The sequence below is a fragment of the Triturus cristatus genome, chromosome 10 (assembly GCF_964204655.1).
Source record: "Triturus cristatus chromosome 10, aTriCri1.1, whole genome shotgun sequence".
Lineage (NCBI taxonomy): Eukaryota > Metazoa > Chordata > Amphibia > Caudata > Salamandridae > Triturus > Triturus cristatus.
Genome location: NC_140593.1, coordinates 152,451,821 through 152,463,477, shown reverse-complemented (window position 1 = coordinate 152,463,477; position 11,657 = coordinate 152,451,821). Strand labels below are relative to the sequence as shown.

General features: G+C 47.7%; 1 protein-coding gene across 1 annotated transcript; it reads right to left on the bottom strand.

Annotated features, from left to right (window-relative positions):
• Positions 1–1,044: 1,044 nt before the first annotated feature.
• On the bottom strand, positions 1,045–10,131 carry LOC146789086 (uncharacterized). The gene is made up of 10 exons (XM_085629989.1): positions 9,984–10,131; positions 8,380–9,840; positions 7,530–7,622; positions 7,180–7,284; positions 6,468–6,577; positions 6,092–6,286; positions 4,691–4,853; positions 3,107–3,272; positions 2,522–2,616; positions 1,045–1,130 (listed from the first exon to the last, which is right to left on the bottom strand). The coding sequence occupies exons 1-10, from the start codon at positions 10,129–10,131 to the stop codon at positions 1,045–1,047; spliced, it is 2,622 nt and encodes an 873-aa protein (XP_085486115.1).
• Positions 10,132–11,657: the final 1,526 nt, after the last annotated feature.

Sequence of the window (11,657 nt, the reverse complement as noted above, 5' to 3'; positions counted from 1 at the left end):
CCCTGACAGCAAAGAGAAAAGACAGTTTCTTTTTAAGGGCAATTTTATTTCAATAAATACAAACTCCAATATATTAAATAAGTTAAATACTATGTTCAGGTCCCTAAAACTAGAAATCTTCTATCAGGGATCCTTGAAGCTCCTCTCGATTGGGTGGCCGGCACCATCTAGTGAAGCCAATAGTTCTGGTTGCAACAATATGGGATGTCTGGATCTGACAGTATTCTGTCACACGAACCTGGTGAGAGGTCTGACAGGACCAGACATCCTAAGAGTAACAAAATAAATAGAATTTTTCAACAACATCGGTATCAGCTATAAATTAAAATTCCTTTAGGGCAGAGGGTAAAAAAATACATTTATGGTATAATGCTAGTATTTACCAGTGGATGTATTGGTATGTAATATTTGGCAGCTTAAATAGCTAAAACATGACGGACATCAAAGTATGATTGTGCGTCTATTATTTAAATAGATATGGAAATGCACAGTTTTATAACTTCATTTACACGCAAAACACAAAATAAATTTGGATAAATACAGATAGAATGTCCCAAAAATAAATACAGATAAATACAGATGGAAATGGTCAAAAAATAAATACCATAAAACCGGGAGCCTTAAATATAATGTACAAGCAAAGAACACAAACAGAATGCAACAGTATATATACATTAGATCTGTGCCCCTGCATCCTGGGGGCGTGGAATCGAGGATCTGTCGCTGTACACATCACCAAGCGCTGACTTTCAGGTCCATGCCCTGTTGGAGTGTGAAGGGTAGAAAATATCTGCAAATCAATCAAACTGAAGCATCCTGACAAAAAAGTATTGTGAGCTGTCTGTAGGAATGCCCGGCTCCACTGCCGTCTGTAAGTCTGTTCTGGCAATGTCTTCCCTTCAGCTCAGGCTCGACGCGGATATCCGGCCTCAGATTGTGATACTTCTATTTCCGGTTAATAAAGTGCAAATGGCAGCTGGCTCAGGTCTTGTGCAGATGCTGCTGTGGTCAGTAGAACAAGACTTGTCGTAGCAAATGGTAGCCTCACACCTGCAAGTTCTTCACCCTCTCGAATGTCTGCATGATGTGGCTGGTGGGGACGCAGCCCTCCCTCACGATGCTCAGGATCCCTGGAAAGGAAGAAGCACAACAGCATGAGATTGAGAGGGTTTAGAGAGTTCTGAGGTCTGTGAGCAGCAGAGGGAAGGGAAGAGACAAGCATAATGAGCACAGTAGGGATTGGCTCCTCAGCATCCAATGGGTGATGGAGTCCAGGAGGGAACCGCCCTCTCACATGGCATATACTGACTGGAGAAAGCGTGGGGTCTGCGCCCTCAAGGAGACATTGAATGACTGGGGCAGGGTGGGATATCATGGAAACAACAAACTGCTAAAATACAGACTCGAAATCTTTCACTGCCAAAATATCTACCACAAACAACAATCCCCCTGCAAAAATGTCGACCCACAGTAAACTCACTATCAAGCACTTGGCCAATAAATACAGACAGGAGATGGAATAGTAAGTTAAATCTGTACTTCAAAAATTATGGAGTGAGTCTCACTGGAATTAGGAATTTTTAACAGGTCTAATGCTCTTTAAATAGACATTTGTGTATATTTGTGCATGGGCAATATTTTGTAAATCTGCATGTCAGAATCTGTGATTCTGAGGTCTCTACTTACAGATGGGACTAGAGTAAGGACCTTCAGTCATTGGGTAACTTGGGCGGGGTGGAATTGTCCCTGAGAAAAAACAATGGGTTTGGGGAAAAAATAAAAGATCCCGCCTTGGGGAATAGTGTCTTACTGAGGGAGGTTCTGGGTCCATGTGCTAAGTCTGAGTGAATTTGTAAGCACTATTACTAAATTTGATGAATTTGCAGTATGCAATTTGCATCATTTCTTCTTTACTGGAGATGGTTTTGAGCATAAAATGCCTCCGTAAGAGACATTTTTCGCTGATTAAGTCTTCTACCAGTATCTATCATGACTTTTTAATCTGCGGTATATACTACCATGAAAATTTCATGCAAGATAAAGGCGAACTGAATTTCACACCGTTCATGTAATTTTAGCAAAATTTTGTGAAACAAATTATGCAAGATGGTACACCAATAGCGCAGACTAATGATAAAGAGAAATGCTTGTAAAGTTTAAAGTAGGGGTCAGGATTTGGCAGAGGTAAGAAACCTCCGGTGGCATCCCTGCAAACTTAGAACACGCGCTTGGAGTTTTCCTCAGGGGCTCAATAAAGTGCATCTCTTTGTTACGCATTTATCTTAGCCCCTTTAATGCTTCAACTGTCCATTCATTCTGGGCTTTGTAAGTCTGTATGCCTTGGACACCAGGAATCCACTGGATCCGGACAGTTTTTTCCCAAATCTCATGGCAGGTGTTTGGCGGGTGGGAAGGGGTGGGGGTGCAGAGCTCCCTGTTCATATCCAAGGATGCAACTGATCTAGTTTGGGAATAGCAGGGGACAGAGATGAAACAGAAACAAGCATTGGTTAAGACCCACCTTCGTCTATTCTCAGACAGTTCACCACCGTGGAGCCCACCATCTCATAGGAGTCCCCATCACACAGCACCCCCTCCAGCTTGTGCCGTAGACGCCTGAAACACAGAGCAGAAATACAAAATCAGTCATTTAAAGAAATAATCGACAAAGGCTCAGGTGCTGGGGATTAAGGGAAAGCCAGAGGAAGGCAAACATCTACCTGACCTCAAGCTCAACTAGTCAAACACACCTGTGTTTAATGCACCCACATATAGGCTTATGCCAAGCATCTCAAATACCCTAAAACATATGCATGAGATATCATCAACACCCTTTTCCCTCCTTTCACCTTTCAGTAGCACCAGTCTAGTCATATGCTTAAAAAAGCCTAAACTCATTCAAAATAGCTCACCGCCCATCAATACTCCAAGACTCTTCCATTCACCTTTCAGAATCTTCAGCTCACGCCCTTCCGCAATCCTTGTCCCTGCCCTCAGCTCCTAGCAGCCATCTAGTAACTCTCAAACCCCAGGCACCATCTCTTACGCAGAAGGCCCACTCACAACCTTTTCCTGATTTCAGCCCCTGTTCTGAATGAGTACTCACGAGATGACCATGTCATGGTGGGTGCTGTCACACTCCCCACTGGGATTGGCAGAAGTGATGGCCAGAGGGCCGGTCATGTCGGTCAGGTGGGCAGAGATAGTGTGGTCCGGCACTCGGATCATGATGGAGTCTTTGGTGCCCACAATGTCATAAGCTGGTCCAACTCCTACAGAAAGAGAACATAAAAAATGAATCAGCAACAAGTCAGGTGTGAGTGATTGAGCATTTGAGTTTGACTTTATTTATTTTCTCAGCATCATGAACAGAGATGCTGTACAGTTGTGCCTTCATTTGGTTGTGCTTAATCTGAGCAGATGTTTGAATGGTCTAGCCTCAGAACATCAAGAGTTGATGAAGGTCCTTGAAGACGTGATTGCTCTAGTTGTGCAGTGGGCACACATTGTCCATTTATTATGAAAGAAGCTCTTCTAAAGCATTTCAAACAGCCACGGTCCATGCAGGATACAGTGGTGGGGCCGCGTTGGGGGGGGGTTCGAGGGGCAATGCAGCCCAACGCGGCCCCACCGCCCCACAGCTGTTACCTGCATGCACTGCGGCTGATTAAAAAACTGTGAAAGGCATGCACACATTTGTTTGTTATATCTTGAGAGGCCAGATGTCTGCAATACATAATGTTAAACATTCTTTAAAAAAGTATTTCTGTCTTACATAATTTTATGGCTGTTTGATGTATCATTTTGTCTGCGTGAGGGACTATTTTACAACTGAAAAGTACACTGACTCAACACACAAAACATTTTTTCTCATACAGCCATAGTATACCGAACGCAACCTTTCTTTGTTTTGTCATTGCTGCAGGGTTTAATTAATGTTTTAGTCAGGAATTGTGCGAGTCACATATATTTCTTCATCTGGTTTACACACATGTACACACACACACACATATATACATAATATATATAATATGCACATGCAATGGGTACATGAGATGGGGGGTTTGTGTGCTTTAGGGGTGAATGTGCATGTAATACCTGCATGAGATTGAGGTCGCTACACATTAAAGGGGGGACTGCACCCTGATATGTATATGCAATAGCTCCATCTGATAGGGACCTCGAGAATGGGGGTCACTGGACCCTGATATGCACATGTAATAGCTATATGAGATGGGGATCTGTAAACATCAGGAGGGTGAATGTACATGCAATGCCTGCATGAGATGGGGGTCTGTAGACATCAGGGGGTCCATGTGCATGTGATACCTCCATGAGATGGGGGTCTGTAGATATCAAGGGGTGAACGTGCAGGTAATATCTGCATGAACTGGGGTATGCATATATTAGGAGGGGCTGAATGAACTCTGATATGTACATACAATAGGACCTGAGATGGGGTTCTGTAGACCTTAAGGGGTGAAGTAATTCCTGCAAGAGATGGGGGTCGGTACACATGGGGGGGGGGTGAGTAAAGCATGATCTAGACAAGCAGCATATACTTGAAGTGAGCACACCCCTGAATTGCCACAGGCACAATTTCTGGCATTTGTAGCCCTCACCCCTCTAGCCTCCCCAGCCCACCTTTCTTTGACAAAGAAACAGCCCATGCAGAAGAGGTCACACGTACCCATCCTCTTCAGCCACTCCCCCTTCTGGACGATGCAGCTGATACCCCCAGGGTAGACGCTCCCCATGAAGTCCCACAACAGGGGGCTGAACGGGGGTCTCACGGCCCGCAGCTGGTCCAGGTGGGAGATGCAGATACAGATGGGCTTCTCCAGGGGTCGGTCCTGCAGAGGATGGAAGAGAGGGAAGTAATGAATGGTTTAGAGAGAGAAGGGGGAGAGCAGGACCGTCAGAGATTATGTGCAGGATCCTTAGACCCAGTCACACCACCTCTGTAAATAAACAAAATGTCTCTAGTGCTAGCCAACAGATTGTACAAGTTAAAAGCCTTTATTGCCTTCTAATGACACTTACACCGTGACTCCTAGTGTATGATGATTTATGTTGAACACGAGTTGTCTTTTGGCATTGTGAATGTTCTAAATATGTATCGTTAATCTCAGATATTGATGCAAATTGCTGCGGTCTGGAAATCTGTTGATTTCCATACCCGTCACATTAACCATTGAACTGTCAATGTTATTGTTCCTTTTTACTGCATGTTTAAATAAATACAATCCTTTCCATTTGGAAGTACCACACAGGTCTAATTGTAGTTCTGTGCTTATACACTTATGTTGTTTGGTAGGGACCTATGTCTCTTGCAATACACTATTGCCCTCGGTCCCTCTTGGCACACAGGGTTCCCTTGTTCTCTGTTACTCTCTTTCTAATGTCCTATAGCAGACAGACACTGGCCACAGAGTTCAATGCAATGGAATCTGCACAGTCTGAGAATGCAGAGTCACTGTGTAATCTGGGGCATTAGTATCTTTCTTGTGCACGTGATAGCATCTCGCTGGGATCTCCTGCCCCTAAAGCAGGGTTCTCTCCTGAGACTATGTGTGGACTGGAGCCCACACTTCCCTTATCACCCCCATCTCAAACTCTCCCCCAAAGTATGACAAGCTACCCTTTAACCTGGCTGCTTTCTTTTTTTTTTTTACATTTTGGAGTTGGAACTTTCTAGGCAGATATTACCATGAAAACCCTCACTTGCAGAATGGTTTTACCCTGTCATTTCCATGTCAATATATCCAACTATACATACTCCAGGCTGGTATCACCATGGTAATCACACCCCTGCAGAATTGTTTTTCCCTGTATTTTCCATGTCAATATATCCAACTGTACATACTCCAGGCTGGTATCACCATGGTAATCACACCCCTGCAGAATGGTTTTACCCTGTAAATTCCATGTCAATATATCCAACTGTACATACTCTAGGCTGGTATCACCATGGTAATCACACCTCTGCAGAATGGTTTTACCCTGACGTTTCCATGACAAGGTCTCCGCCCGCAGGGTGAATTCTAAGTATTCGGGTAAATTCTGCGGAAGTCCGCTCCTCGGTGCTCACCTTGATGGTGTATATCTTCTGGATGGCCTCAGGGTGTTTGCAGGAGGCCGCCAGAGCGTAGACCGTGTCTGTGGGGACTCCGCACACCCCACCCTGGTCCAGCAGGGCAGCGATGGTCCTTAGACTGCTGGTGCGATAGGAATCGGGGCACACGCAGGAGTCCGACGCCTCAACTTTCTCCTCTGACTTTGTTTCCTAAAAGTGCAAAGAGCAGACAAGGGGTGAGACAGCGCCACCTACAGCTGTCCTTGAGCAGCACATGCACATCCCAGAGTTAGAGGACTCAAGACTGGTTATTTGAGAGACACATTTATCGGAACTGAGTGTTAACTTAAGAATAGTAATCGTAACATATTGCATGTACTTATCACTGTACCTTGAAGAGAGGTGGTCCCATGGGAATTAGGTCCTTGGTGAAAATGCAGTTTCCAAGAGATGCCGCTGCCCCGTAGATACAGACGAGACTGAAGACAGATAATACTGTGACTAATAAAACACACAAAGACGGGAAAATTAGACTTTAAGTTTAATACTATCAACAAAAAAAGAGGCGCGTGCTGATCACGTTGATGTTAAATCAAGACAGGGGTTCCTTCAGGAGGGATTTAAAAAAGGTAAATGCCATTCAGATAAAATATAAAAATAAGACAGAGATTAATTTTTCACTCTACTTCGGTCTGTATGAAATTAAGTGTGGTAAAGCATTTAAACTGGTGCATGAACCCCTTTGTTGGTTTATACTTAATTGCCCTGGTTCCCTGGGTTATGGGGCTCACCCCAACTCTTCGTATTATAACACGGTGATGTTAAGGCAGCAGTGGAGAGACAGATACAAAAACTAAGAAATGTGGAGGTCTGGCAGAGAACCAGACAAATGTCAGGGTTGTAACTGACTCCATTCGAGCCAGGCTTGTCAGACACACTCCAGTCCTTTCTACAGACCACTTCCCTTTAGCCCCCAACACATTACAGGTGGACTCGGGATGGCACTTGATAGAAGTTGCCTGTTTATCATGAATTAACCCTTTGGAGATCACTGGCATGCATTAACACAGAAGAGGAACCCACAGTGGAAGGTGTCCACTTACTCTCGAGTGCGAGGGGCAGGCATTCCAAGGTGAAGAGCAGGAAACAGACCATCACCACCTCCATCAGCAGGGCGAGCAGCACCAGCACCACGTTGGCATAGGCGACTGTGGAACAAGCAGAACAGGATGGCGTCAGATGTCGGATATGACATATTTCAGATGTCAGTGGGGGTCACAGTTGCTCAAGTCTTTAGATGAGGACACTACGATGCCCCAGAACAAAGGACCATCGAGTGACAGACACCGGCCCGTACCCACTACAGCCGGAAGCAGCTGCTGTCTGTTAGGGCACCTGGGCCTCAAGTATTCAACAGAGGGATGACTGGACATCAGTATCCGGAGAGACTTACCCAAGGACATCAGGAAGACATTGATGACCAGGAAGGTGACAGCACCAACAGTGAATGCACCATAACTGGCGACGTGGATATTCAGCGGGAGACCTGGAGTGGGAAGAGGAGGAGGGGCAGAGGGTTAGTCATGGATGAAACAGAACATAGGAAGGAGCTCTTCCTTCAAAGGCAGCAGATGGCTAGGACCAGAGACAAGGGATGAAGGAGGACCATATACTGCCCAACACCTCACTCATCTAACAGCCAATCATGGTGCTGGATATTGTCTTCTGATGATGTGTAAAACTGTATCTTCCACCTCATCCTGAACAGGTGCGCCCTGATTTGGTGAAACACACTTCTCGAAACACCTAATCCCAGTTTAAGTTGTTTTCTCGCATGTGTCAGAAGACAAGGGATAATTTAATTCTGGTAAATATGCCCCCGGGTACAAGAAATTAGCAGTTATTTGAACAAAGGTGATAATAACTATTGGTTCTTCCCACAAATGGATTATCAACAATAGTTTATCCAGATCTATTAATGGTTCCATAAGTCATTAGTCCCCTCCTAGTGGCCACCAGCTGCACTCCTCTTCCACCCTTTGCCCTCCACCTGGCAGCCATCACATATGATCCCTAGCCGGTACTTCTACAGGTCACTGCTTACAAGGGCCCCCAGTCAGAAAAAGAACTGCATGGCTACTACAAATGAAACTAATAACCACAAATATACATCACCCCCACTGCCCCTACTGGTATGCCTTATAATCTAAACCACACAGAAGCTTCATGACACTGGATCCCTAGGACTTTTCGGCAAACATTTTGCACATTGTAAAGAATAAGATTAAGAGATCACAAGTTACCTGCAAGTCGTAGCCACGCCCATGTGGCCCATACAGCAGCATAACAGAATGGTAGGACCGACCCAAATCTTCGACCTCTCTGGACCACGATCCTGCAGACATACAACTGGAAGAGAGCGCCAGGGATCAGCACCCAAGGGATGGAGAGGTGGGCTCTGGTAGGGTCATCGAGAGACCCCTGGATGGCAGAGAGTGAGGCCAAGCCATTGCAGATGAAGAAGAGGGCATCAGGGAGCTGGCATCTGGTAGTGCTGACCTCCTGGCCCTCCTTAGACCTGCTGGTGACGCGCTTCAGGCACAGCAGCAACTCCTGGAGCATAGCTGATGACATCACTTGGGGTCCAGTAGAGATCAACGACTTGTCAGCGATGGAGTTAATGAGGCTGGCAAAAGTGGCGTAGAGGGAGGTGGCTGTGTAAATGCTGCAGACCACTCCGAAGAAGATATGGGATCCCTGGAGTGGAATCTGTTGGATGGTGGAGACAGTGAGGAGGAGGAAGCATGAATTCTGCAGCACCTCCAGGAGGTCTCTGTTGAGGGACATCAGGCAGAGGATGCAAGCGGCGACCAGAAAGAACCAGCCCCCCACCATGCCCGCTCGGCTCTTATCCACATTGTCCCCCGAGAGGAGCACCGTGAGGATGAACTCTTCCCAGGACATCAGCAACCAGAACAGGCTGTGGAGTCCAAGCTTGGTGGTGTGGTAGACGTCTTCTCTCAAGTAACTGTAGTAGCTGGCGCAGAGCTGGGACAGCGCATTGATGCTTACCCAGATGGCACCAATGTAGAAGGTCTTCATGTACCCAAAGGAATAAAAGGCAAAGATGAGCGAGGCCACAGTGTCAGCGATGTGTCCCAAGGCCATGGGCTCCGCGTACTTGGAGTTCTTCTTGGTCTCCTCCCCGATGCCACTGGAAGAGGTGCTGTTGGCCGAGCCCAGAAGCAAGACGCTGAACATGTGGTTCCCGAAGCCTGGAAGGACATTCCTCTGGGTCAGGCCCTTCAGGAGCAGGGCAGTGGCACCATAAAACCCAAACAACACAATGAGCAGCTCCAGGGTCCCGGAGACCACCAGCGCCCACTGTCCGAAGAGCCCCACTGCCTCGAAGACCAGTGTGAGGGCGATGGCGCCAAACACGAAAGGCATGACGTAGTTAACGGTGGCCGAGCAGAAGGAGAGGATGAAGGCGACGGCGGTGTATGCCACCAGCCCTGCTACTGCGCTCTCGCTGACCGGAAGAGGGGAGGCAGCCATGATTGTCTGGCTGTTAGAAATGTTCAGGGTTTGTGTGGTGTTGTGGATGGTGGGATACGCTCCCAGGACGACACGTGTAGCCCCGTAGCTGCTCCAGAGGGCGGCGAATGCCACAAAGGCGGTGCTCCCCAGGTGATCGTACTTCCGGAAGCACAGGAAGCCTGCAATGAGTTGTGTCAGTCCTCCAATCAGAATGAGATGGACCCATGCAAGAAATAACACATGAATTGTCAGCACTGGTGTGTGTGTCTGTGTGCGCGAGTGTGTACCCCCTCCCTCCAAGTGTTTTATGCATGTTATCCCAGCGCCACCTGTAACCCTTTTTGCGATCTGTGGCTGCCACACTCACCTGCCAGGATGTTCTCCACCCCTTCAGCGTTCACACTGGTGTGGAAGGAAAAGAAGTTCTCTAGGGCCACCAGGAAGGCGCTGATGACGTTGGCGAGGAAGCCCATGACGGATGGTTCACTGTAGTACACAGAGGCGAAGCCTTCCATGGTGAGCGGCAGACCTGGGGGAGGGGAGAATGGTCAATAGACAAGAAATTAGCCGCAGGTGAGAGCAGGATAGGAGGTGAGAGTGGGACAGGAGGTGAGAGGGGCAGGAGGTAAGAATGAGATGGAAGACGGGTAGCTGGGTGGGTAAGACCCAGATTAGATTGGTGCCCGGGGTTAGATGGGGAACAGGAGGTGGGACAGGAGCCAGAGGCCTAATATCAGACAGAGGTGCGATGGCAACAGGATGTGAGAGTGGGACAGTGGGTGAGATGGAAGACTCATGTGGAGTGGGACAGTGGGTGAGATGGAAGTCGTGAGAGTAGGACAGTGGGTGAGATGAAAGACACGTGAGTTGGAATGTAGGTGAGATGGAGGAGACATTTGAGAGTCGGACAGAGAGTGAGATGGAAGAGACATGCCAGAGTGGGACAGTGAGTGAGATGGAAGAGACGTGAGAGTGGGACAGTGGGCGAGATAGAAGACACATTCGAGAGTGGGCCAGTGGGTGAGATAGAAGACTCATGTGGAGTGGGACAGTGGGTGCGATTGAAGTCGTGAGATTAGGACAGTGGGTGAGTTGAAAGACACGTGAGTGGGAAAGTAGGTGAGATGGAGGAGACATTTGAGAGTCGGACAGAGAGTGAGATTGAAGAGACATGCCAGAGTGGGACAGTGAGTGAGATGGAAGAGACATGAGAGTGGGACAGTGGGTGAGATAGAAGACACATGCGAGAGTGGGACAGTGGGTGAGATAGAAGACGTGTGAGTAGGACAGTAGTTGAGATGGAAGACATGTGAGAGTGGGGCAGTGAGTGGGATGAAAGACATGTCAGAGTGGGGCAGTGGGTGAGATGGAAGACGTGAAATTAGGACAGTGGGTGAGACGGAAGACATGCGAGAGTGGGACAGTGAGTGAGATGGAAGGCGTGAGAGTGGGACAGTAGGTGAGATGGAAGGCACATGAGAGTGGGACAGTGGGTGCGATGGAAGGCACATGAGAGTGGGACAGTGAGTGAGATGGAAGGCAGGTGAGAAAGGGGCATTCGGTGCAGGGGATGAGATGGGGCTGGGCAGTGAAACTAAGACTAGGGCAGGAGATAAAATGGAGCTTAGAGGTGAGAACAGGGGCTGAAATTTGGTGAAAGTTTACGAGGTGAGACGAGTTAAGAAGTGAAATGTGAACCAGAGGTGAGATGCACAGAGAGACGGGCAGGTGGAGATCGGACAGGTGTCAAGTGAGAGCCAGGCAGCCTGTCGATCAGTGTAAGGCAGTGTACAGGCCCACGCTGTGCAGTGTGTAGAGACAAGGACAGGTTGCTCACACTAAACGGTGTAGGCGTGGACAGGTTGTACACAAGAGGAAAATATCACTGAGGGACGAAAGTTACATACCGAGGGACGGGAGCTCTGTTTTCCGTCACGGGCCGCGCCTCCGTTTTCTTTGAGGGACCCTTGGGTGAGGGTCGTCTAGCTTCCTGTATCCGAGGGCCTCTCCTTGAGGATATGGTCTGGAAAGACGCCCTGTG

What these genes read in the sequence shown, in the direction of transcription:
- LOC146789086 (XM_085629989.1), bottom strand. Translation starts at nt 10,131, where the DNA reads ATGGAAGGCTTCGCCTCTGTGTACTACAGTGAACCATCCGTCATGGGC. An exon ending in CACCATGACATGGTCATCTC is followed by an intron (nt 2,617 to 3,106) that starts GTGAGTACTCAT and finishes TCTGTGTTTCAG; the next exon opens with GCGTCTACGGCACAAGCTGG. An exon ending in CTGTCTGAGAATAGACGAAG is followed by an intron (nt 1,131 to 2,521) that starts GTGGGTCTTAAC and finishes CTTCCTTTCCAG; the next exon opens with GGATCCTGAGCATCGTGAGG.